The sequence below is a fragment of the Adelges cooleyi genome, unplaced genomic scaffold, assembly GCF_023614345.1.
Source record: "Adelges cooleyi isolate 19-005CV unplaced genomic scaffold, UGA_ACOO_1.1 ACOO_flye_CR_arks_rails_tigmint_CR_PRNA_247, whole genome shotgun sequence".
NCBI classification, from domain to species: Eukaryota; Metazoa; Arthropoda; class Insecta; order Hemiptera; family Adelgidae; genus Adelges; species Adelges cooleyi.
In genome coordinates this window covers 14,705,870-14,729,702 of record NW_026095912.1, presented here as the reverse complement: position 1 = coordinate 14,729,702, position 23,833 = coordinate 14,705,870, and the positions used below count along the sequence as shown (strand labels likewise).

Genomic DNA, 23,833 nt, shown 5'->3' with positions numbered 1-23,833 from the left:
TTTTAGTTTGAGCGCACCTATAACGGTTGAGTGTTTATTTTGTGTCCAAGATATCCCTACAGGTGTAAACATTGATTATTAATAGTATTTAATATAATATTATCAATGGTGTAAATTAATCAGTCAAGACAAACAAACGATTTGGTTTCACATTTGTACAAATAATAATAATTTCTAACTTACAATAACCACCGACTTTGGTCTGTAAATTGCGATAAGTTTTGTTGTAACAATGTTGACTTCAATGTATATTAGTTACTATACTAATTATTATGTGTGCTGCATATTTATATTAAACAAAGTTATCTATTAATATTGATTATAGATATACACCAGCTATATATATTCGGCCGACGATTAAAAAAAAACAAAAATGATTATGCATCATATATATTTTTCTCAATAAAAACATTACAAAATATAGAAAGAAAAAAAAAATAATAATATATGGCGGTACACTATCTACTTTACTCGTTAATATTAATTTTTTTATAATCTTAGTTGTAGCGTCAGTTTTACATCTGCTAATTCGATAAAAAAAAAATTATTTACAAAATCCTTAAAAACGAGTACTCCATTTCAAGCGCTATATATATATATGTAATTGTAGCTATAAAAAAACCTTATCGACAATAATAATAATATAATAATATGTAATTGGTGTACACTTATATTGTGTACTTGTATAACAGCTAACGAGCGTGTACATTGTACAACTCTTCAAGAGTGGTATTTACAAATAATAATAATCGCTTATACACAAAGAATATTATAAAAAATTCGAGCACAAGTAGAAGAATACAAAGTTGATAATAAAAAAAAAAAAAAAAATCCTAAAAAAATTCCTCGACACCTATATGTATAATAATTTGTTAAAATAACTATATATATTTATTGTTAGGTACGTTATAGTAAAATAAAATAAAAAAATGTTAGTAAAAAGTAAAAAAAAAATATTAATATATTTTGTATATTATACATGGCAATCGACATGAACTACATCGACGCGCGCATAAGTTGCATCACTGAAAAATAATTAAAAGATTAATATATATATTATTAGCGTTACGCGTTTGACAATACTAAAGCGCATTGCCCGGCGGTAATGTATATCGTAACAGCTAGACTTAAATGTATGTTTTTTTGTACACTTACTAAATAATACATCAATTATAATACAAAATAGAGATAATAATAATAATAATAATAATAATATTGTGTTCACAGAACGTACGAATTGAGACAATATATCATAGATATATGGGACCGAAACACTACCCTTAGTGCGCTCACCCTCTACGCTCCAGGAGCCGAAGGGGTGGCGCGCGTTCGGGGTAGTTTAGTTTGAAAAAAAAAAAAAAAAAATACATTCGAAAAGTGCCTTTGAAAGATCTTTTCGAAGACACGACCGGACGGACAGGGTGTTTGTCGTGGAAGTTCCCTCGGGACCCTCTCCCGGACTTACCCGCGCCTGGGGATGCTTACTCCCCCCCCCCCAAAAAAAAAAGACGGACATTAACCCCCCCCCCCCCGCAGACAGGTGTCTACTGCCCTCGTAACCGAGGCGAGGGGACGCCTGCCCGCGTCGCCCGTCTAGTCGTCGTCCGGTCGTCGTCGGTTTTGCTTAAGATACTATATTTACACGGAAAACAATCGAGACACTGATCGACTCGTGGGCCAAGGCGCACAGAATCGTCGCTGGAGACGCAACACTCGGCGTTGTCCAACAACAGTGTGGCCAACTCGATTTGGCCGCGGTGTTGTCCAACAGTGTGGCCAACTCGATTTGGTCGAGAGGTCGGTTCGCGAAAATTACCTTCCGCCATTGACCGAACCACCCGGCGTTCGCCCCTCGGGCCGTCCCGGTCGACGGGGCCGCGCGCGGACCGCGGTCTAAACGTCCGCGGTCGCCCCGGGACTGGCGGCCGCGGTCGACGGCGAACCGCCGCTGTACGGATGGCAGAACTGGTAGACCAGCCTCTGCGACCGTTCCGTCTTCTTCATGATGCCCTTCTTGTAGTATTGCCGTATGCTCCGGGACAGCTTGTCGTAGTTCATGGCGGGCCTGTTCTTGCGGCGACCCCACAGCTTGGCCACCGCCACCGAGTCTTCGATCTTGAACACACCCTTGGGCCGGTCCAGCCACCGTATGATCGTCGCGGTGCCGGTCGGTTTGCCACCGTCTTCGGCGACGGCGGGTAGACCGTGGTCGTCGTGCTGCTGCAACAGCTCCTTGAGGAATTGCCACAGGTGTATGTGGTGGTGATGGTGTTGTTGTTGTTGTTGTTGTTGTTGGCCCGAAGACCCCGCCGTGCCCGAAGACGCCGCCGAACAAGAGCCCGGCGACCGCGCGGACGAGGAAGGCGACGTGGCCGCTGTTCCGGCGTAGTATTCGCCGTCCTCTTCGTCCCTGTCGCCGCAGTCCACCGAGATCGGTATCGACATTATGTTGTCGTTGACGTCCAACATTGGCAACGGCAAGCCACCTGATGGAGGGCGAAACAAAAAAAAAAAAAAACATTAAATTATTCGTCAAGCCGATCGGGCACAAAGACACAAGCTGTACGAACACAAGGCGGGCCTTGATTAAGACACGTTGAACCGTCGGGGGAAACGCCTGGGAAATATGGCCCTTTAGCAACGAGCAACGAAGAATGACAAATTCGAATGATCGATGTGAATGTAGAAATAGACGAACGGAAATGAGCAAAAATCAAATTCTGATTGAAAAAAGTGCGTGCGATGCATCGTTTAATCGGAAACTGTCGAATGATGTCATAGATTCTCCAGGTTTGCTCAGTGACCCGACGGCGCCCACGGTGCCTGAACAATAGACAAAGTCTCTGCGAGCTTGTGGGTTTTTTTTAAATTTTATTTTAACCTACGCAGTGTTAACATGTAGACCAATGCCAATAAAGGTATCAAATATAAGTTTGACATTGGGCATAACGAGATGGCCCTTACCCGAAGACGTCGAAGAAGCAGGAGAAAACGATCCGAGTGGCGACAAAGACGTGGTCGACAATATCGTGTCTTGTTCGTGATCTATGCGTTGACGTTTCATGGGTGGCTGTTGGCCGTTGGATATGTCCGTTGACGAATTCCTCTTTTGTCTGTGGTCATCGTCTTGCTGTTCTTGTTGGAGCAGAAGAGATTTCCACATGTCCATTTGAGCTCTGATCCGGACTTCATCTTCACGATGCTGAAAATAAAATATTCAACATGTTAGTTAATGTATTGGATACCAATACAGTAAAAAGCAACAATTATGGCTCAAGATAACTTCTGATGATAAATGGGCAGTTTTAGGTCTGTCAGTAGATAAAGATGGTGCAACAATTATTTTGGGGAAAACCATGTTGTTGAGGCACTGACATGAATGATGAACGGTGTGTTCTTTAGGGTCGTTGGTCTTCTTAAATGGTCTCCCTAAGGTGGTTGGTGATCATATTGGCTATTCCAAATTTACATTGGCCGATAGGCTCGGATCAGACGAATTCGTGAGCTTTTTGGTTTCAATCAAGGCAGGTAAGGTTTGCGAGGTCAATGGCGGCGCTTCCGATATAATTATAGCAACAACAGCAGCAGCAGCAGCAGTGGTCGAGTTGAATCGAAGAAACGGTGTCAGGACTTTCGTTTGAAAGATTCGGATTGAAATATGCTTCACCGAGATTAGAATTAATTTCATTTTAGGCCAACCGACGAGGCTGTTGTATGTTTGTATAATCGGTGTTGCCGCACGTGGTCGTTTAGAAAGACAGAAAGTGCGCGGTCCAGAAACTAACAAGGTGGAGAGGGCCACGAGTGAGAGGTCGACTATTAGTGTGTGTGTGTGTGTCTGAGACTTTCACCGGTCAGCGTCGTAGGCTGTAAATGAGAATTAATAATAACCGAGGAAAAGAAACTTCATCGTCGCCTTCGCGTTAAAAAAAAAAAAAAAAACGTTTGCGGAATTCGTTAAAGACTTCTATAGCAAGGTCGCGCAATAGCCAACAGCGACAGCTCTGTAATCCGTGCCAATATAATATTTTCAACTCGACCGGAATGGTTAATGAGAATAATTCTCGTGTAGAAACCGTCTTAGATATGTGTACACGTCGGACACCATGTTTTTACCGATTTAGAAAGGCGTAACCCGATGAGTAATAATAAGTTATTGGCGTCGCTTGTTGGAATATTAGCTTGGCAACGGAAGATTAGCGACTCGTCGATGCGAAGAAGATGCCCGAAAAAGATACTTGGAAAATAAATTAGACTCCTAGTAAATAATTATCTCCCAAAGATTTACACGATCGACGTGAATCTCCCAAAAACGCCATCCGACATGCTTTCAATTTTACAAGAACAGCAAACATATCAGTTTCGATAAAATTACGACCACGTTATCAATTCTCCGGCTATAGCGTTATCATGAATCTTAGGCCCACCCGCGAAACAGTGTGGCCAACTTAACTTGATTCGGCCAAAAATTGATATATGTGACGTTGCATATCTTAAGCGACGATTTAATGTTTCCCATTGAATTCGAGTTTAAATATATATATTCAAAACTGTAATCGCTTTAGAGTCATTAACGGGGCCCAACGTGCATTGAAGTAGAGTTCACGAGTTGCAAACACAAAGAGATCACATTGTTACAAGATGTACAATTAATAAATTATGACAACATATTATTATAATAATAGTCGGTTGAGATAATCGTTCAATCAGACACCGATTATTATTTTTTAATACTCATTTCCATTCACACATAATTATAATGTTTTTTCGAAGGTTTGAGATAACCCATTTTCAGATAACCGTTGCCCGCCCAATACAATAATTGAAAATCTTGAATCAATTTCAAAACTAACCGGTGAAATTTAAGGGTTTTTGCCGACATACTTGATTTTTATGGATTTCTATGGTAATAAAGATTACAAAAAAAAAAAAAATATGTACAAAAACAATAGCTTCAGCATTTGTAGTATGTGATGACATTGCAAAAAAAAAAAAAACGGGTTTTTGCAGTATTCAAATTTTTTAAATTCAAAGCACTTTTCTGGTCTTTTGTTCGCCGATATATATATATATATATATATATATATATATTTGTATTTAAGAACGTGCCTGCTAACTAGGTCGATTACACGCGAAACGCTCAAAGAAAATAATAAGTTGTATGTCATATTTTGTTTAGTGTCCAAAGAAATGAGAAGAAAAAAACCAATTTCGATTTTTTTCAAGCCAAAAGTATTCCACAGACCAAAACAGCCGCGTGGACGGAATAAATTATTTTCGAAAATTCTATTCGACTTACAAGTCCGTCGGTTGTTTAGGAAAATGTGTTCGTAGGAACTGAATATGTGAGACGACGATAAATTTGATAACCGAATCGCTTTGTGTAGTAAACACAAGACAGCTCCATATTGTTTTTTTTTTGCTTTTAGTAAATCTTCAACAAACAGCCAAAAGAAATCACATTCGCTCGCATCCCATTCGCTCTACTTTTGAAGGGCATTTTTTTCATGAAAAAAAAAACAGTTTTTTAACTTTTTTTCTTATACAAAAGCGGATCTGCGTATTGCGTTGTTGCATCAGAGAGTACTCGCGGTGACGTCAAACCGTAGTCGAGGAATTTGATTTTACATATTAACAGTGTTAATAATATTGTAATAAGTCGACTACGCCCTCGCCGAGCACACAAAGCGGCGTTAGTGCATCGACTCCATTATAATATACAAGACAAGTCTAAAAATACACATTATAATAATTCATTACGAGTCGGTTGTCGGTTTAATTTTCATTTTTTATCCAGACCAAAACGGATTTTAGCCTCCGGGCCAAAGTTCTTTGTGTGTAAAGTGCGCACACCCATTTTTCACCAACATTCCTGTGGCGTAGCACCGCGACCTTGGCCGGATCTATTTGCTTATTAAAAGTACTGTAGAGTGATATATTATCGTTGTCGTCTGCCTGTCCGAAATTCAATGGCCCCCGTTAGCTGTCGATTGTCATAATGATATCATAGACACAGGCGTGCACACATTAACGATATGCTGGACCATCGAACGTCTTTAGATATTGCACGATATCGAGTCATATCCGTCTGCTCGAAAAGCATATTAACAATTATCATATTGTTGTTATTATTAGCTAGCTAGGTAGGTACGCACTATATTGTGCGTTGTGGACTCGGTTCGAAATGCGATTAAGTGTAATTATTGTTCTTCTTGTGTAACAACCTAACCGACGATGGATGACGTCAACGCGACCACCTTTTAATTATGTTTTTTTTTTTCTTACTCTCTTCAAATAATAAAGATGTATGTTATTCGTGCGGTCGTTTGGGAGAGAGAGAGAGAGAGAGAGAGAGAGAGACCGACAGACAGAGAAAAACAGAATATATGAAAAATAAAAATATATTATTATTCTAAACTAACGCGGTTGTTGTTGTGGAAAATATACTAATAGTAATAATAATAATAATAATAATAATAATAATAATATGCGAGCACAAAACCCGTTTCCCCGGGCAGGAATGCGGTGAGTTGTGCGCGCGGCCAGAAGAGTTTCTCTTCTGCTTGCACTAATCCACTGCTCGTAAAAAACGACCGTCTTCCGAGTGATAAAATTTCAATAAAATCGTAATAAAACCGAGGAAAAAAAAAATGAAAAAAAAAATAAAATAAAAGAAGAGCCACTAAACGGCCGGCTGACGATTATAAAGCTACATCGTTAGAATAATAATAATAATATGAACGTCTTGATTTTTAAATGGTTTTTTTTATTTTTTGGGGTTTTTTTACGACAATATTATTATTTTCTTTGAAATGAGGCCACGTTTTTTTTTTTTCGATGACCCGACTGCCGTCCAAGTCTAAAGTCGGGCGGTAGTTAATGGTAAATTGCAAAAATTGGACTAAGAAAAGTACTTACAAAAATATTTCGGATTAACGACGAAATTGTTTAGCAGCAAAAGTAAAAAGTTTTAACTTGCCAATCGACTCGGACCATCGAGTAGAGGCACCCGATTAATAATTGGGTTGTTCAATGTAAAAGTGGTGTAACAATTGAAATGGAGAAGCAATAAATGCACTGAATGATTACTTGTATTTGTTTTGCTACACGTTCATTTGCAAAAAGCTTGTTATTTCAAAATCCAATTACAAAGAGATGATTCACTTTTACAATGAACGACACAGTTAACTCTTCAGTGTCCATTGTGGCACAAAACGCAACATATTACATTTAGTTATCAAACGCGAATTGCTGTTTACCAGACGTTATAAAATATGTAATTTTCTATATATATATATACCTAATTTCCCTAAATTCCTGATGGTTTAATTTCTAGGGAATAATTGAGTTTATCTAAAAGTCATGTGCTAGATTATTATAGGTACAAGCATGAAGTAGTGTAAAACGACATACTTATGTCCAGTCAAACAAAATATGATGTCATCTCTGCCTACAAAACCCTATGCTTGACCATTTTATCGTTTTCTCCACAGGCGCAACTCTGAAATTGTCGTTTTGCCACTAATAAAAAACCACTCACTTCGTCCTGGGGCGAAGCAGGATTGCTGGGTTCGCTTTTGAAGTCCCTGCAGGCACCGTCTCCGAACAACAATCCGTCGACCAGAGCGGCGGTGTCGTCGAACAGAGCTTGGCCCGCGCAAAGGTCCACTTCGCCGAGGGCGCCGTTTTGCTGGGGCGAAAGCGACGGTACCGTCATGTCCAACGACGGGCTGTTGCTGTGGTCCCACTGGTGTTGCTGTCCGACCATATTGGCGGCCCATTGCTGTTGTTCCGGAGAGGACGTCCATTTCCTGTGAGAGGCTGCAAAAAGCGCGAAAACAGTTAGTGTCGAAAGTCTTTGGATTTCCCGGCACGTCGTATGCCACCACCTACCTCTTTGCAAGACGGAGGACTTGTGAACGGCGGCGGTTGTCTTGTCGTCGTCAAACTGCTGGCGGTCGGCGGTGGGCACTCCTTGGTCGGTGGAAGAGCAGGCCGAGTACAACAACAGTTCGGCCAGTTCGGCTACGGCGTTGGCCGGAGAAGTCGATCCGACCACCACGGCGGACGTGGTCGGGTCGTCTTCGGTGGTCAACCGTTCTTCTTTCGGGCCTCGCAGCATTTCGACGAGCAGCCTGTGACTGGACGCCTTTCGGCCGTCGGCCGACCCCAAGTCCGGCTTGGTCTCGACCCCGTCGTCGTCTGTGGTGGTGGTGGCGGCACAACAATCGTTGGGTTCGTCCTTGACGACGGCGCTGCTCTCCAACAGGGACCTGAGCAAAACCGAAGACGACCGCCGTTTGCCGGCCCCCTCGGCGGTCGTTGTCAGGTCGGCCGAAGTCGGCTCCGACGGTTCGTCTTTCACGAACCACGTGCAGTTGACGTTGTAGGTGACCTCGGAAACGCCACAGGCCGACGGCCGGGGCGACGAAGAGGACGAGATGAACGCGGACGGGGAAGCCGAGGGCGACGGCTGGAAATCGTCGACCTCCTCTTTGATCGCCGTCGCCGGCAAGGCGGTGGCGGCGGTGGCGGCGGCAGTGGCAGAAGACTTGAGCAGCACGTCTTGGAAGTTGCCGGCAGCCTCGGCCGTACAGTAGTCGTCGTACAGCGACAACAGCTGCGTAAGGTCCAGGGTGTCCAGGGTGTCGGCGCCGGCGTAACAGTTGGGGCCGTTGTTGTTGTTGTTGTTGTTGTAGCTGCCTCCGCCGGTCAGCTGGCTCAGGATTTGATGGTCGTCGTCTTGCTGTTGGAGCCCGGCCGGCACTGTGCCGTCGGCCGACGACGTGGGTTCGGCCGCGGCGGGCTGAGGCAACAGCAGGGACAGGTCGAAATTGTCGAGGTCCGAAGGGTCGGCTGCCGTCGCCGCTGCGGAAGCACCGTAGTGTTGCATATTGTTGTTATTTTGCTGCTGTTGCTGTTGCTGGTGCTGCTGCTGCTGCTGCTGCTGCTGCTGTTGGTCGTACGTCGGTGGATCCGCACACCAGGCAGCCGACATGGACACAGCTCTGGGCACGGTTTGAGCCATGATAGCCTGACGAAAATATAACTATATCAAAACGGAGAATGAGATATTGCGCGAATGTGTACGACCGAGCAGAGCGCATAGAGAAAATATTTCCCCCCCCCCCCCCCCGAGGAGTTGTGGGGCACACGAATATTTGGCCGATGAATAATAATAATACGCATTAACCGGAGGCGGCGGCGGTTGTTGTAGAATATAAAAAAACGAGTTTTATTAATATGGCGGAGCGGTTGTGACACAGTTTCACCACACAGTGTTTGCACGTCGTTCCTCTCTCTCTCTCTCTCTTACACGTATATAGAATAACCATTGGGAATTCCCGAGCGCGGAGAGAGAGTAGCTGTTATACGGCTAGGTGTGGTGTGTGTGTGTGTGTGTGTGTGTGTGCAGTGAAATATGGCGGAGGAGTGGCGCGCCGGTGGTGAAGGGGAAGAAAGAAGAAATAATAATATAATAATAAGAAAGGAACAGAATGTAGGGTACGGTGACGTGGTGCCCACCGTTAAAGTCTCCGCGACCAAAGTCAAAGCAACTAACAAAGTCTGCAAACACTAACATGTTATTAACAACAATCACGTCCGTAAAACTACATAATATAGGTACATACAACATGACAATAATAATCATAAAAACAATTATAACACTGCGGTCTACATACGCCGTGGCCCATATACATAGTACATATTAATTATTATTTAGTTGGCAATCAAACATGTTCATATTCCACGTACGGATCGTAGTAGTCGACCGGAGCAAATAACAATATAGTCAATAAATAACAATAGAAATAAAAATATTATGTGCAAAAGAGGCTCACGTTTTCGAATCCAATCATGTTCTTCCGGAAACCGGTCGTCGACGCATAAGTCAAACGCGGATGGCACTTTTAAGACGTTTGACGGTACAACGGTTTTGTGTGTGTGTGTCCTTCAATCGAAACTGTGCGAATCGAAAAACGAATAGATGTGTTATGTTTTAAGTACACACCGAGTGTTTGTTGGCTGGTTTAACGCGTGCTGGCCAAACGTCGTAGCCTGGTCGCTATTACATGAATACTGAACCGAACGGCAACAATATAGAGAGCCGCCAGGACCGTCGACCGTCTTGCGGATCAACTCTCTCTTTTGGCCGGCACGAGTGGGGTGGTACCGTGTACGGTGTGACGCGCAAGCGCACACACTTGAGTGCTTATTATGAACAAAAAAAAAAAAAAATAATACAATAATAATAATATGTCGTGGCCCAACCATAGTGGATAGTTAGTATTTTTTTCTTCTACGACTGTCATACCGAAGACCAAAACATAGTATGGCAAGCGGGCAAAACGCCAAGATGAACACTCAATTAAATTGCCCTGTTGTTTGTGTGGATGTGGTATCGCCAAAAAAAAAAAAAAAAAATCCGGCCTGAAGGACCAAAGGTGAAATTATTATGTCATTCCGGAATTCCTGGCAAAACGCGAAGATGTTTTGTTTCTTAAAAAAAAAAAAATCCAGTATTATTAAAAATACATATAAATAAATATATTTTTGTAGCTAAAAATTAAGTACTTAATTCACTAGGTTTTTTTTTACACCGTACAAAACGATTTGGTAACAAAATAATTGTCCACTCGACTTGTTTTCCAAAGTCAATTAGGTATTTTTTATATTACAGTGTAGTTTTTTAATTACAATTAATATGAAAAAAATACCAAGTCCGACGACAACAAATAATTATATAACAATAAAATAAAATATAAACGTTTATTAGTATTTTATTATAACAAGTTGTAGAAACTAATTAATTCTAAAAAAAAAAAAACAAACATATTTATCTCTTCTTCGTTAAAACATTTGCATACATTTTTAAATTGGCTTATTGGCAGTGTTGAAACGAACGCATTGAGTTTCAATAAACCATTTTCGATAGAGTTTAAACGTACAAGGTTGTGTGTACATTGCTGAGATAAAAAAAAAATATATTTAAAAAACAAATATGTGAAAAAACCGAGGAATTCATTTTGTACCATGAACTTGACATTCAAGACGACTTGGGGGTCGTTTTGGCGGAAACCAAAGGGCGTCGACTGCACTTTGGTGTTTAGCAAGTGTCGACATTTTAATGTTATATTACGATTAATAGTTGTGGGTTTTTTTATGCTGTGCCGGAACTTGACGCGTGGTAATTGTCAACGATGTCTCTGATGCTGAAGTAAGCTCCTGTCACGGCAGCTATGACGGACAGGGCGAAGAGGAATACGTTTTTCCCGTGCCTAAGTACTCTCCGGACACTGGACGACTCGGGTCCTTGGTCTTCGCCCTCGTAGTACAGCCATACGGTCTCCATGCAAACGGGCACGGTCAGACCGAGCACCGAGAAGCCAATGGACCCCACCAGCGAAACCAACGGACCTATGTCCGGTATAACGGTCGCCATCAAGACTACGAATGTGGAAAAAACAAAAAAAAAAACAAAAAAACTAGTAAAAATATTATGTAGGTGAATGATCGAGAGACAGTGGATTAGAGATAAGATATCGGAGACACTATAGGTTGCAAGACATGTCCACGCGTTGATGTACCTGCATAAAGTGTGGATACTTATAACTTTTTGTTTGATATTGTGGTACTGAAAACATAATCGTTTTATTTTGCTAGAAAAAGGGTCTGATAAGTTTTATTTTTATAAACCAAAGTACAACAGTTGTGATTAAGAAAGTCTTACAAAGTAAAATATTGCCACGACTGTCAGGTGGTGTTGTAATATTCTCAAAGTTTATATTGTTTTCTATATGACACTTTTATTTTTATTTTTCAACCATGTTAATATAATGTCGAATAAAAATGTTACATTTCATACACAGACAAGGGTTTTTTTTAATTAAAAAAACATAAACTTTTAAATTTTAAAAGTTTTGATTAGAACAAAGACCCAATTTTGCAACTTTTAAAAAAATTCCTTAGGCTAAATTAATATTTTATAAATTAAATCAACCTAACCAAACAATTGCAATTTTCTAGTTTTTCTTTTTGGAGACACTCTACTTTATGTTATTTTACACTATAAGACAATATTTAATTTTTTTTTTCAAAGCTCTTTTCAACTTTTACAACTTAACTGATAACGTATTTAATTAATTAACTTTTTAAATTGAAAATAATGTATTGAAAACGTTGACTGGCCGATAACCGGTTTTGGTTAATTAGTTTTAAAGTTACTAAAGTCATTTAGCTTAGATTTTATTTGGCTTTTAAATTGAAATAAAATAAAATTTCCAATTTCCTTATGAGGACGCCTGTCACATAATTCGATTTAATTAACGGGTTGGTAAAATCCTAATTTCAAAACAAAACTTAGTATTATTTAATAACTACAACAACAATGAAAGTCTTGGTGGGTGTATCACTTTGTTACTACATTATCGTAGAGTCTGTTTTCAACGTTTTTCACTAATTTTCTCCTGTATTGTTGGTCAGCTGTTAACAGCAGTCCTATGTAAGTGTATCTAGATCAATCATTGATCAATAACAAGACAAGTTTGTGCAGTAGACGTGGGGCGAAAAAGGGGTAATCTCCCCGAAGGTTAGGTAGAAGTAGTTTCTTCACACGGCTAGTCTAAATTAGCTAAGGTAGTATTTTGAAAATCAGTAACATGCGCGACTTACTGGTGCTGAGTATTAGGAAGAGTCGCATTGTATAGTAAACCACCGTTTCGGCGCCATCTGAAGATTTCTTCCCCTCACTCTTGTGTTGTTCGTCTCCGGTGTACAGATCTACCCCAAAGTACGACTTCTGGATACTCCTCCAAAGTAATTCCGCCGTGACTGTCAACTGTAGACCGTAGGTGAACAATATGCCCAAAGCTATTGCCAGCTTAACAGACTGCGAGAGCCTGTCAACAAAACCCGTTGCGTTAAAGTCGCTCACAATCAATGTCCCAGAAGATGAAATGGCAAGTTGTACTCGACTTACCAGCTGTCTTGGGGCAGACTTAGCGAAATGGATCCGGCCACCTGGTTACCGTATCGCAAGTAACCGAAAAATCCCATCGAACTGTTCAGCAGTACTATGATGGCCATCGACTTGAGTAGAGTGTACCAGGGTTTCTCCAGCAACGCTCTGGGGTTTTTCATGGCGCTTTCAATGTGGAGAAGCTGAAAAACAAAACGGAGACTTACACCGGCTGTGAGCACATCCTAATGGCACAAAGCCTCCAATGGGGGGGAGGGTGTATATAAGACTCCCGAAGACGATTGGGATGCTAAAGGTAGTTAACAGGAGTCATTTTTTGGATATCAATGGGACTCTTTTGGGTAATCATCGTGCAGGTGCTTCCTCTAGAAGTCTCTACTTGTCCGAAAATAAACTCCTGGTGGTGTATTCGCAGAGTCTCGGTGCTATTAAGGTAAAGAGTGACTGCTGAGAGGACAGTAAAGATGGCAATGGGGATGAATGCGAACCAGGTTGGGCTGATGATTCGGGATTCGAAATCGAAGGACAGTTATAAACTGAATTGCTCACCATTCCAACGCCTTCCATGGAACATAAACACGTGCCCATAAACAAAGGCCATTGGGACAGAGGAGCTGCGATCCATTGCACCTGGTCGGCTGCCGAACTCGAGGCAGACGTGACGTTGCCAATCTCTGATGAGACATCTCTGGTGTCGGATGACGTTTGGTCGCCAATCGCCAAGTAGTAGAACACCATGCCGCTGCCGATGCCCATGAACATGTTGGCTATGGCCGAAAACGGCACCAGGTATTTCATCAGCCGGACCATGCCCAAGGGTATGACGACCAGCGCCACCAGCGAAGGATACCAACGGATGGAATGATCGCGCAGTATTCCGTACGGGAAATAGTTGTCGACGAACTGTGCAAATCAAAAGCCCGCCAATTATTAACGAGCCAGGAAAAAAGAAGTGTTTAATCATGGTATGTTATCTCTTATCACTTATCATTAAATACTGTAATAAACTAGATTGCTAACTAGTGATAACTGATAAAAATGGAAGTCGACGTCCGCCATTTTTGTGGGATTTACGTGTGTGTATAAAATAATATATATATATATATCTATGATTCTGCGTTATCACTTAGCTTATATTATATGTTATACAAAATTCAATGTAAGGTTCTAATTCCACAGCTGGCGGAAATGGTAACTTATTTAACTATATTTGCGCATGTACACAGAGCCATTAGTTTATCATATATATATATATCTGTGATTATTACTGATCCTTATCAGATCTTTTTAAATGTCATTTCGTCTCTTATCATTATCCGTCATCAGCAGTTTCTTATCAACATCGGGAAAACAGAAATTAACGACTAAATTCCAGATATTACCATAAGACGTTTTCACGTCGAAAATGATCTCTTTTGGCGGCATACATACATTTAGCGATCTAGTTTATTATTTATCTGTCCATATCATTTTATCTCCTATCACTTATATTTTGTCTCTTATCATTTTTCTCTAAGCTCTTATCTCTTATCTCTATTTTTCAATTCCTTTTGGATACAAGTTTGTAAGACAGGTGATCGATATTTTTTTGTCACGTTCAACTGAAAACCAATTGTATTTTTAACTCTAATTGTTTTTTTTAAAAATAAATCGAATCGCGCAGTAATAATAATTGAATCATTTTCGAGCATAATATTGCGACTATGCCGAACAGCGCAATGAAGGTCAACACGATTTTCTACAAACAAAATTATGTGGCGCAGTAAATACATATTTTTTTTTTTTATCTATTTCATGCGTGTTTTTATATTTTATAGGCATAAGTATAATATAATCTATGTACTTATTTTGTTTTATTGCAATTAGGTTTATTTTTTTTGAAATTTCTACTGATTTGTTTTGGTTCTAATAAAAAAAAAAGGGCATACAAGGTCGTCGGAGCAATTAAACATAAGTGCTAAATTGATTCATTAAGTTATGATTTCGATCTTCAAACGGGTTTAGTTCTAAAACCGAACACGGCCATTGGTCGGGAGAGCTATAAAAATGTGAATAAGAATTTTACAGTGTAAAACCAGGAAGTTTTCTAATCTCAATAATATTCGAATTCCACTTAACGCGCAAATAAAACGACCATTGAGATCTTATTTGTCGTCCTAGTGTTGATAGTTTGTTTGGAATAAAATTGTTGTACTATTCATAATAATCATTCGCGAACAAGTGTTAATAATATTGTATGAGTAATATATTATATAAAAAAATAATGTATACACCGAAACGTTGTGTAAACATTTCATTTCTAGTAGTAGTGTAATAAATATAGAAAAAAATGTCTGGAAATTTCCCAGTAAAAGTGAAAGTTGCAGTGTTGATTTCACATGGTCAGTACCGAGTGGTAGGTAGGCGTTGACTTGGTTGTTTCAAGTGTAGAGTAGCTAAAGTCTAAGCGAATGAATATAAATAAAATATCCGTTATTGTTTTGATGTTTAGCTGCGCTTTTAGAAGAATTGTAATATTAAGAATAGGAAATTGTCTGGTCGTACAGCTCCTGTTCATATCCTCATAGCCTCGTTGGGAAACTAAAAAGGTACCTGGATTTTTGAACGTAGCAAGTCTATAGATTATAAATCGTACACTAAATGTACTTTGTTTGGGCCAAAAAAGTAAGAAGTTCACCCATTCCTAATCAAAATCTAGTAAAGCACCTCAACAGATGAATACAACTATTTAAAAACTCTTTATTAACAGTCGAATTAGTTTCATATGAAAAATATTTTATATGAAATATAATAAAAATAGCGCAAAAACCTTTTCCCCTAGTTGGAAACTTTCTGTTTAATCGGATTTTTTAGGTTTACTTTTGGGACTTGAGGTCTGAAAATTACACTGATGGTAGATCAAGAGCGAGGCTACAACCAGAGTTATGTAAATTCTTATTCGAATAGGTTTTCTACAATTTATTTTGATAACTAATTGTTTTCCTCTATGTACTGGATTTGCATATTTTGTAAAAAAAAAAAAACACTTACAAACTATTTAAATAATTTGAATAACTATGCTTGGAATTATTTGTATAAAAAACGATTTAAATGATTATTTTGAAATTTTTCGAATACATTTTACTTGGATAATGTGTTATCTAGACGATTATTTAGATTATGTGTTATCTAGACGATTATTTAGATTATGTGTTATCTAGACGATTATTTAGATTATGTGTTATCTAGACGATTATTTAGATAACGTTTTATTCGAACGATGCACAACTATGGCTATAGCATGAACAATTTTCAAAATTTTCAGGAAAATTTGTACTTAACCCTTTTTTTGGATTAAGAAAAAATGGGGGAAATTACACATTGACCGCAGTGAACGTCTAGGTGAATGCTATGCGAGTTAGGCAACAGCCGGTGTATCTGGTATACGTGTTTTCATCAGTACAACACGACAACTGGTTATTATTATTCCAGACAGACCCGATCGTATCCGCCGTAGTAGTGAAAATATTTTCAAAGCGATTTTATCACTCTCGGTCGTTCCTGTGCAGACCTCTCCCTCGCGCCCCGCCCCCCCCCCCCACCACTATTCTCTGGACTCACACCATCAGCTGCTGCACCGGCCGGTTTTTAAAATTGTTTCAAAAATGTTTTCAAAAGGGCAATTCAGGGTACCTGTTTGGCGGTGGTCGCTATTATGCAAACGTAGATGACGTTCACTCCGTAGTACGTGACAAACAGTGTGGTGCCGGTGAATCGTCTACAAACACAATTAATAGTATTAATTATCATACACCGGCTGCAGCTTATCGTTATCGTTATCGTCGTCGACATTGTTATGTCACACATTCCGTTCACGACCGACCTGGAGAGCGACGCCCACTTGGCGAATTTACCGCGGGCGCCGTGCAAGAACACGTACTCCACGGTTTCTGGGAAATCCAATTTTCGGGGTATTCCCGAAGGATCGCCGGGTTCGCGGGTCGTCGGTATCGCTTGAGAGCATTTTACCTGAAAAAAAAAACAAAAGAGCCCGTATGTTTAAAATTGTCATCATTAGCCATCAATGGGCGCAATTTCAATGAAAACTAGTAAACTCGGTTAAGAGTATCCACACTTCGTGCAGACGCATCACAATGCACATGGATATGTCCTGCAATCTAGTATCTCAATCTAATATCTTCTATCCATACCAACATATTAGTTAAATCTAATTACGTGACAGGCGTCCTCGTAAGGTAATAAATTGGAAATTTTATTTTATTTCAATAAATTAAAAGCAAAAAAAAAAACCCAAAGCTAAATGACTTATTAATTTCAAACTTTAGTAACTTTATGATTGTAAATTATACAAAACCGGTTATCGACCCGTTAACGTTTTCGATAAATTATTTTCATTTTAAAAATTTAATTTATTAAAAGCGTTACCCATTTAAGTTGTAAAAGTTGAGAAGAGCTTTGAAAAATTAATCCAATATTGTCTTATCATGTAAAATAACATAAAGTAGAGTGTCTCCAAAAGAAAAACTAGAAAATCGCGATTGTTTTTAAAAAAAACAATGTGTGTATTACATTAAATCGATCACCCTGTACTTGTCAGCAATCGAATGTATGACTTAACTAAATAGAAATTGTATTCAAACGGTTATCACACTTACAATAAATCAATACATCAACCGTACAAGACTAGTTGAGACGATTATAAGAACAAGGGCCCAATTTGAAATTTTGGTTTTTCCAAGAGACTAAAAAAATTATTTTTCTAAGTACATTTTTTTTAACGAAAACTTTATAATTTTGCCTAATTTATTGATCCATTAAATGGCTTGATTTAATTTATATAATTTTTAATTTTAATTTAGCCTATAGAATTTTTTTTAAAAGTTGTAAAATTGGGTCTTTGTTCTAATCAAAATGTTTTAAACTTGAAAGTTTATGTTTATTTAATGAAAAAACAAACATTTTTTCTGTGTATGAAATGTAACATTTTTATTAAATATTATATTAACATGCTTGAAAATAAAAGTGTCGTATAGAAAACAATATTAACTTTGAGAATATCACAACACCTGAAAGTAGTCGTGGCAATATTTTACTTTGTAAGACTTTCTTAATCACAACTGTTGTACTTTGGTTTATAAAATAACACTTATTACACCCTTTTTACTTGTTACATTTTTCACAACAACATTTATTTGTTGGTCGCACCTTGTATTATTATAGCCTTGTTCACATGTATATTGTATCATGAAAAATACCTCTTTAACATCCTTATACATTTTTTTTTGTACTATAAATTATTGGACCGATTATTATTTATTCCCGTTTTTAAAAAGTCAGTGCTAATATTTTTACAGTTTTTCCAAATAAATCACACATCCGTTTGACCCGAAACGACACATTTTATTGGCAAATCAATTGAGGGTGCTTAAGCTCTGCATTTTTCCAGGTGTTTAAATTTAAACTTAAATTAATGAGGTTAATGATTTTTTCAAGCAAGGATGTTGTACAACAAATCTGGTTTATTATCATTTGAATTTGTATACAAGAGCTAAACTTGTTCTGAAAATGTTTCTATAACTTTGTTTATGTTGATCTTGTCTTAAATGATTAAAAATATGATAATAGAATACAGACTTGTTACCTAAGAAGTCGCCCATTAGCAACACTTATGCAAATAATATTTAAATAATTTTTAAGTGTTTTTTTTAAGGTCGTTTATAATTTATTAAAAACATTATTTCCTGTGAATAATGTATACTACATTTAAAAAATATATAAAACCAGTCACATAGGAATAGTATATGTTTACTTGAATAATTAAAATTTAAAAAAATATTCGTTTAAGAATTTGCTCATCTCTGTATTAATATCCGGGCCGTGCGGTACAAGTGTGGTTGAGTTTAGATTAGAAATAAATAATCTAGACAAGATAAATTATTATTTTGTGTTTTCGTCTAGATCAAATCTAGATTTTCACGGATTTAGGCTGAAATATTTTTTGGGATGAATTGGGTTAGGTAACTAACATAATTAGTTAGGAAACGTTTGTACCAGTTGTAGTTTGTGACTAAATATTTTTTAGAGACTTTTTAAATTCAAAAAGCACAGATAAAGCACTTAGATAAGACGTGTGTAATCGGCTGGATACGATTTCGAAAAGGAAAAATCGAAGACTTTAGTCTTTGAGTGGAAAAGAACAACAATGTTGGATTACAATAACGATGTAATACCACTTGAAAAGTTTAAACAAACAACGGTGTGGTGATTTACAGTAGGTAATAGCGAAACTCCTTGAAATAGGCCTAAAAATCAACAAACAATTTGACCATAAATCTCGAGATACTCGAAGGTTAATGTTTGTTTTTATCTTGTCTGCGAACCAATAGATAGGTATACCAATTGTTATAATACCTCGTTGTGTTATAATTTTTTTTAAAAATAAAAAAAAAACAATTATCCGCAATTATTTTTTTTTCAGATAAAAAACGTTTTATGACAAATCCAATATAATATAGTAGGATTAATACAATAATAGGATATAATTGGACAAGTAAGATTAACACAAGCATATAGCCGATGTACTTACTATTATCGACAGTGTATTGTAAACGGCCAGGCCCATGACGAATGTGCCCAAAGAACCCACCAGTAAGCCGGCATGCTTAAAGGCGTCTGGCATCGACAGGAAACCACCGCCAATGGTCGACTTGACTATGTGCACTGCCGCTTCCAGATTTCTATGGAAACACAGAGACAATAGGTTAGGTTAGTTTGTAAGCTGCTGTGTGTGTGTGTGGTGTGTGACCGAACCATGTGTTTTTTTTTTGTTAAAACTAAAAATATTAGGTTGATCTTTCAACCCAAAGAGCCAACTACACTTGAGACTGAGCGAATGATTCAAGTACAAATTACTTATTAGTAATTACAAGTTATTAATTGGCAGTTAAAAAATTAATAATTATTAAATGAAAATTACTCATTATTAACTACAAATTACTTATTAGTAATTACAAGTTATTAATTGGCAGTTAAAAAATTATTAACTATTAAATGAAAATTACTCATTATTAACTAAAAATTACTGACTAGTGACTAAACATTATGAATTAGTAACTACAAATTACTAACTAGTAGCTAAAAATTATTTATTTATAAAAAAAAATCTGCGTTTCAGGCCAATATGTATTAGATAGAATGGGTATTCCCAATCAATGTTAACTCAATATAATCATTTATTATTGTATAATGCTTTAAGTTTTTATATGCGTAAACCCAGATTTGGCTGTTAATATTACTAAATGACAATTACAAATTACTAATTATTAACTACAAATTGCTAACTAGTAACTTAAAATTATTAATCTCTAAACCAATCTGGGTACAGGCCAATATATCACATATAACAGGCAAATGACACAATGTTTAAACTTTGTCGTTTGATTTACCAGTGTTATAATTTAAAATATTACCAAGTAAGAAGTTACCCAATTGGGATTGAGTATCCACCGATTGGCATTGAATAATATGGCAAAAATATGAAATGGCAACAAGTAAACACCAACAATTAACAATATTATAATACAAATAATTTTGTGTTTTGGATTATTTTCGGGGTTTCCCAAGTAAAAATATCATGTTTGTGTCACTTTTAGATCTTAAGTCCAAACAACTACGGCTACAACATAGAAATATAAATAAAAAGTCCTGTCTCTTCAATGAGAATAGTGAAGAATAATAAGACAGAAGGGTGTCTCAAAACGATTGAGGATAGTGCTGGTAATTCAGACTTTAGCATTAGGTCAATAATTGCCCAATCCAACTCTCATTGCACGTTCTGACCAACTTCTGCAAACAGTCTCGGTAGTCTGAATGACTATTCATTGCGATGAATCACCAGAGGCGGAATTTCAGTAAATGTGTGGGTGCTTAAGAGCATCGGAAACGCAAACAATTTTGGAGGTGCTAAGCACGGGCAGGCTACCACTGAAAAGCGTCTATGTGACTTATCTGTTCCTCGCGGTTTAACACAACTGAAGCAGCAGGAAAGCATTGAAAGGAAGAGCGTTTTGTCAATCAGTTGACCTACACATGTCTGCTTCTTCTCTACCACTGCTAGACGGACGTAGTTTGGATAGGTTTATTTTTTTAAGATAAAAAAAGAGACACGGTTGGTGTGCACTCACGAGATTTTCAATTGGTCGTTGACGACCAGCGAAGAAGCCAAAGACGTTATCGACGGTCTGCCCTTGCTCCTTGGCAAGCCATTGCTGGTGTCGGCGTTGGTCTGGCCGGGTTTCTGGTTGCAAGTGTCCGGGAGAGTCTGATCCATCTGACCGGCTGGATTTGTGAACAAACGGTGCGACTAAGGAACGGGTACGACTAAGGAATACGTATTAAGGAATCGATTGGTCTGATGATGAAGAAGTGAGTTTCCATTCAAAGCGGACGCCAACACGCGCTTTGCATGACTGCTGTGAATTAGAACAAGACCTGTGCGAAACGACACTGAAGTGGATTTGAAAAAAAAACCGCGAATACGGTCATTGGGGGGGCACTCGAAGGTAGATATACGGTTTGTATGTGCGTGATGCAAGCAAAATGTCAAGCCGGGGGATTACACGGCCACACGGTTAACGGTGCTCACAAAACCACCAGGGTTATCTTGTAGAGACGGATTATCGAACGCCATCACGGTACAGGATAGAGAGGGCAAGGAGATAACGCTGTCGGGGAGCCATTAAAACAAAAATGTGGGATCAGAAACGCGGGCTTAATCCGGCGGTCATAAATTAATAAATTTTGTAAATTTTTATTGCCCGCCGATAAACCATACCGATGATATTCGCAATAATTATTGTTTTTGACGTTTTTTTTTATGTCTTCGCTTTGGCACACACGCGGAAAAGTCGACAGTTTTTTTTTTCATTGTTATCATAACGAAAATATCAGCTGATTTAACTGATAAGATAAGAGAGATAAGAGATAATATGTATTATACAATAAAATATGCCATTTTGAAGCATTTTCAAGTAGGAATTTTATCGAATGCGCTCGAGTGGATGTAGGTTTTAAAAATTCAGAAACTTTATCATCACACAAGTACATTACCGATGCAATAAACAAATAAAAACAACCGTTTGTCAAAGCTTTATAATTTTTGGGTAGTTACAATAGAATAATTATTATTATTTCTAATTTATAGGCAATTGCTATCAATTGTCAGGTTATACAAATTGTTTCATTGCAAAACAATTGACATTTAGAAATATTTAAAGACATCCAGTTAAGAGCGCAGAACCTAAAACTACTATTTAAGTCCCTTTGTAGCAAATCAGAATCTGTCGCCTTTGAAAAATAATTAAGTAAAAACTGTTTGAAGGATATTAGATTAGAAACAGTTGACCTCCGAGTGCGAAAACAGTGCTGTTGAGATATAAGAATATTTTTTTAAAGAGACAGGGATAGTTTAGTATTTTGGAACAATAGAGATTTTTGATACAGGGCGGTATTTAATAGTTAAGTTCTTATTACCTTTTTTTTTTTAAAGGCAGGGTTTCCAAAATGAAGATTTCCGTAATGAGGGAAAATAACCATTATTCAGTGGAACATTGAAAAGATATTGTTCTGTAATTCCAAAATGCAACGTTTGGGACAGTCCCATAACGCCCCTCGTGGACTAATCGTTTTCAATTGAACCAATACAATCGAATACTTTATCATTTGGGTACCTATTAATAATATTACACAAAACTAAACTGAATATTCCAAAGATGATTTATATTCATACAATAATTACCACTGACTGTGCAGTTGAATCCAGTTCCTGAATCCATCTTGACTCGTGTCTTACTCATATCTTTTTGCCAACGTTCCCCTACCTAACCTATTATATTATAATTTTTAGTTTTTTTTTTTGTCAATATTACAAAACCGGCATTATGTACACTATTTGCACACATAGTGCAGTTGTGTTGTTAATATTTTGTTGTGACGTTTGCAACAGTCCGACACGTGTGCCGAACCGGTCTGAGAACTGAGAATTCTAGTAGAAGTGCCGGTGACGTCATCGATCCGCAGTGCTTACAGGATGACTGAAAACTTGAACAACGATCACAGCAGTTGCATAACCGAGTAGAAAAATCTCGTCTCGAATGATCAATGGCCGGTTAAATAATAATAATTTTCGGTTAACGATACGAAAACAATTCCGTTTTTAAGGAGTAAGGTATAGGCAATTTTTTTATGTAATCGTTAAACCGTCGCGTGTAATTTCACAGTTGGCAGTAATTAGCGCTGTTTTTTTTTTTTGCTAGTTAATTCGTTTTTCAGACCATATTTTCAGATAAGACATAAGAGATTAGTGATAAGAGATAAGAGATCATTGATAAGAGATAAGAGATTATAGATTACGTAACAATATTGCGTTTTGTAATAAGAACAACTTTGTGTTTTGGATAACAAGTAAAAAAATATAGGGGGTTATGTTGCACTACAGATTTAAAAAAATTAAATCATGTTTATGTCACTTATAGATCTTAAAAATATGTATTATTTTTTTTTATGTAGGAATCCTCAAAAAAAAAAATGGAAAATATATAATTTTCATCAGGTCAAAATATATTTGACCTTATGTCTAGGTTGCTATATGGTTGAGTGAATCAACAATTATTCGAAACAATTTTTATTATACCGTTTATTACTATAGCAATAAATTATCACAGACAGACGATTAATCCTATTCGAATGCACCCTGAAACCAAAAATACATCTTCAAGCACATATTATTGTCATTAGACACAGCGATTTTATCGATATTTGTAATTCTAAGAAGTTCTCATCGAAGTGATTTTATCG

The 23,833-nt window shown here is 37.8% G+C and overlaps 2 protein-coding genes across 3 annotated transcripts; both read right to left on the bottom strand.

The window, feature by feature from the left end:
* Positions 1–1,556: 1,556 nt before the first annotated feature.
* Positions 1,557–10,199, bottom strand: LOC126836797 (myb-like protein Q). The gene is made up of 5 exons (XM_050570439.1): positions 9,843–10,199; positions 7,894–9,034; positions 7,541–7,821; positions 2,965–3,202; positions 1,557–2,486 (listed from the first exon to the last, which is right to left on the bottom strand). The coding sequence occupies exons 1-5, from the start codon at positions 9,858–9,860 to the stop codon at positions 1,894–1,896; spliced, it is 2,271 nt and encodes a 756-aa protein (XP_050426396.1). The 5' UTR covers positions 9,861–10,199; the 3' UTR covers positions 1,557–1,893.
* A 363-nt stretch (positions 10,200–10,562) lies between these two features.
* Positions 10,563–21,511, bottom strand: LOC126836531 (proton-coupled amino acid transporter-like protein CG1139). 2 transcript variants are annotated; one of them, XR_007685336.1, is made up of 9 exons: positions 21,163–21,511; positions 19,566–19,716; positions 16,842–16,987; positions 16,652–16,736; positions 13,529–13,882; positions 12,980–13,161; positions 12,673–12,899; positions 11,034–11,448; positions 10,563–10,967 (listed from the first exon to the last, which is right to left on the bottom strand). XR_007685336.1 is itself a non-coding variant. In XM_050570029.1 (8 exons), exons 1-8 carry the CDS (start codon positions 21,306–21,308, stop codon positions 11,162–11,164), a joined length of 1,578 nt encoding a protein of 525 aa, XP_050425986.1. In that variant the 5' UTR covers positions 21,309–21,511; the 3' UTR covers positions 10,563–11,161. The 2 variants fall into 2 exon arrangements, 1 of the variants encoding a protein (XP_050425986.1); XM_050570029.1 differs by having other exon boundaries at positions 10,563–11,448.
* Between the last annotated feature and the right edge of the window lie 2,322 nt (positions 21,512–23,833).

Excerpts from the sequence above, each read along its gene's own strand:
- LOC126836797 (XM_050570439.1), bottom strand. Across the intron at positions 3,203-7,540 it reads CTGCTTCGCCCCAGGACGAA|CATCGTGAAGATGAAGTCCG; the intron begins GTGAGTGGTTTT and ends TTTTATTTTCAG. Across the intron at positions 2,487-2,964 it reads TGCTTCTTCGACGTCTTCGG|GTGGCTTGCCGTTGCCAATG; the intron begins GTAAGGGCCATC and ends GCCCTCCATCAG.
- LOC126836531 (XM_050570029.1), bottom strand. The coding sequence starts at position 21,308 with ATGGATCAGACTCTCCCGGACACTTGCAACCAGAAACCCGGCCAGACC. Across the intron at positions 19,717-21,162 it reads AACGACCAATTGAAAATCTC|AAATCTGGAAGCGGCAGTGC; the intron begins GTGAGTGCACAC and ends GTGTTTCCATAG. Across the intron at positions 13,883-16,651 it reads TAGCGACCACCGCCAAACAG|TTCGTCGACAACTATTTCCC; the intron begins GTACCCTGAATT and ends TGATTTGCACAG.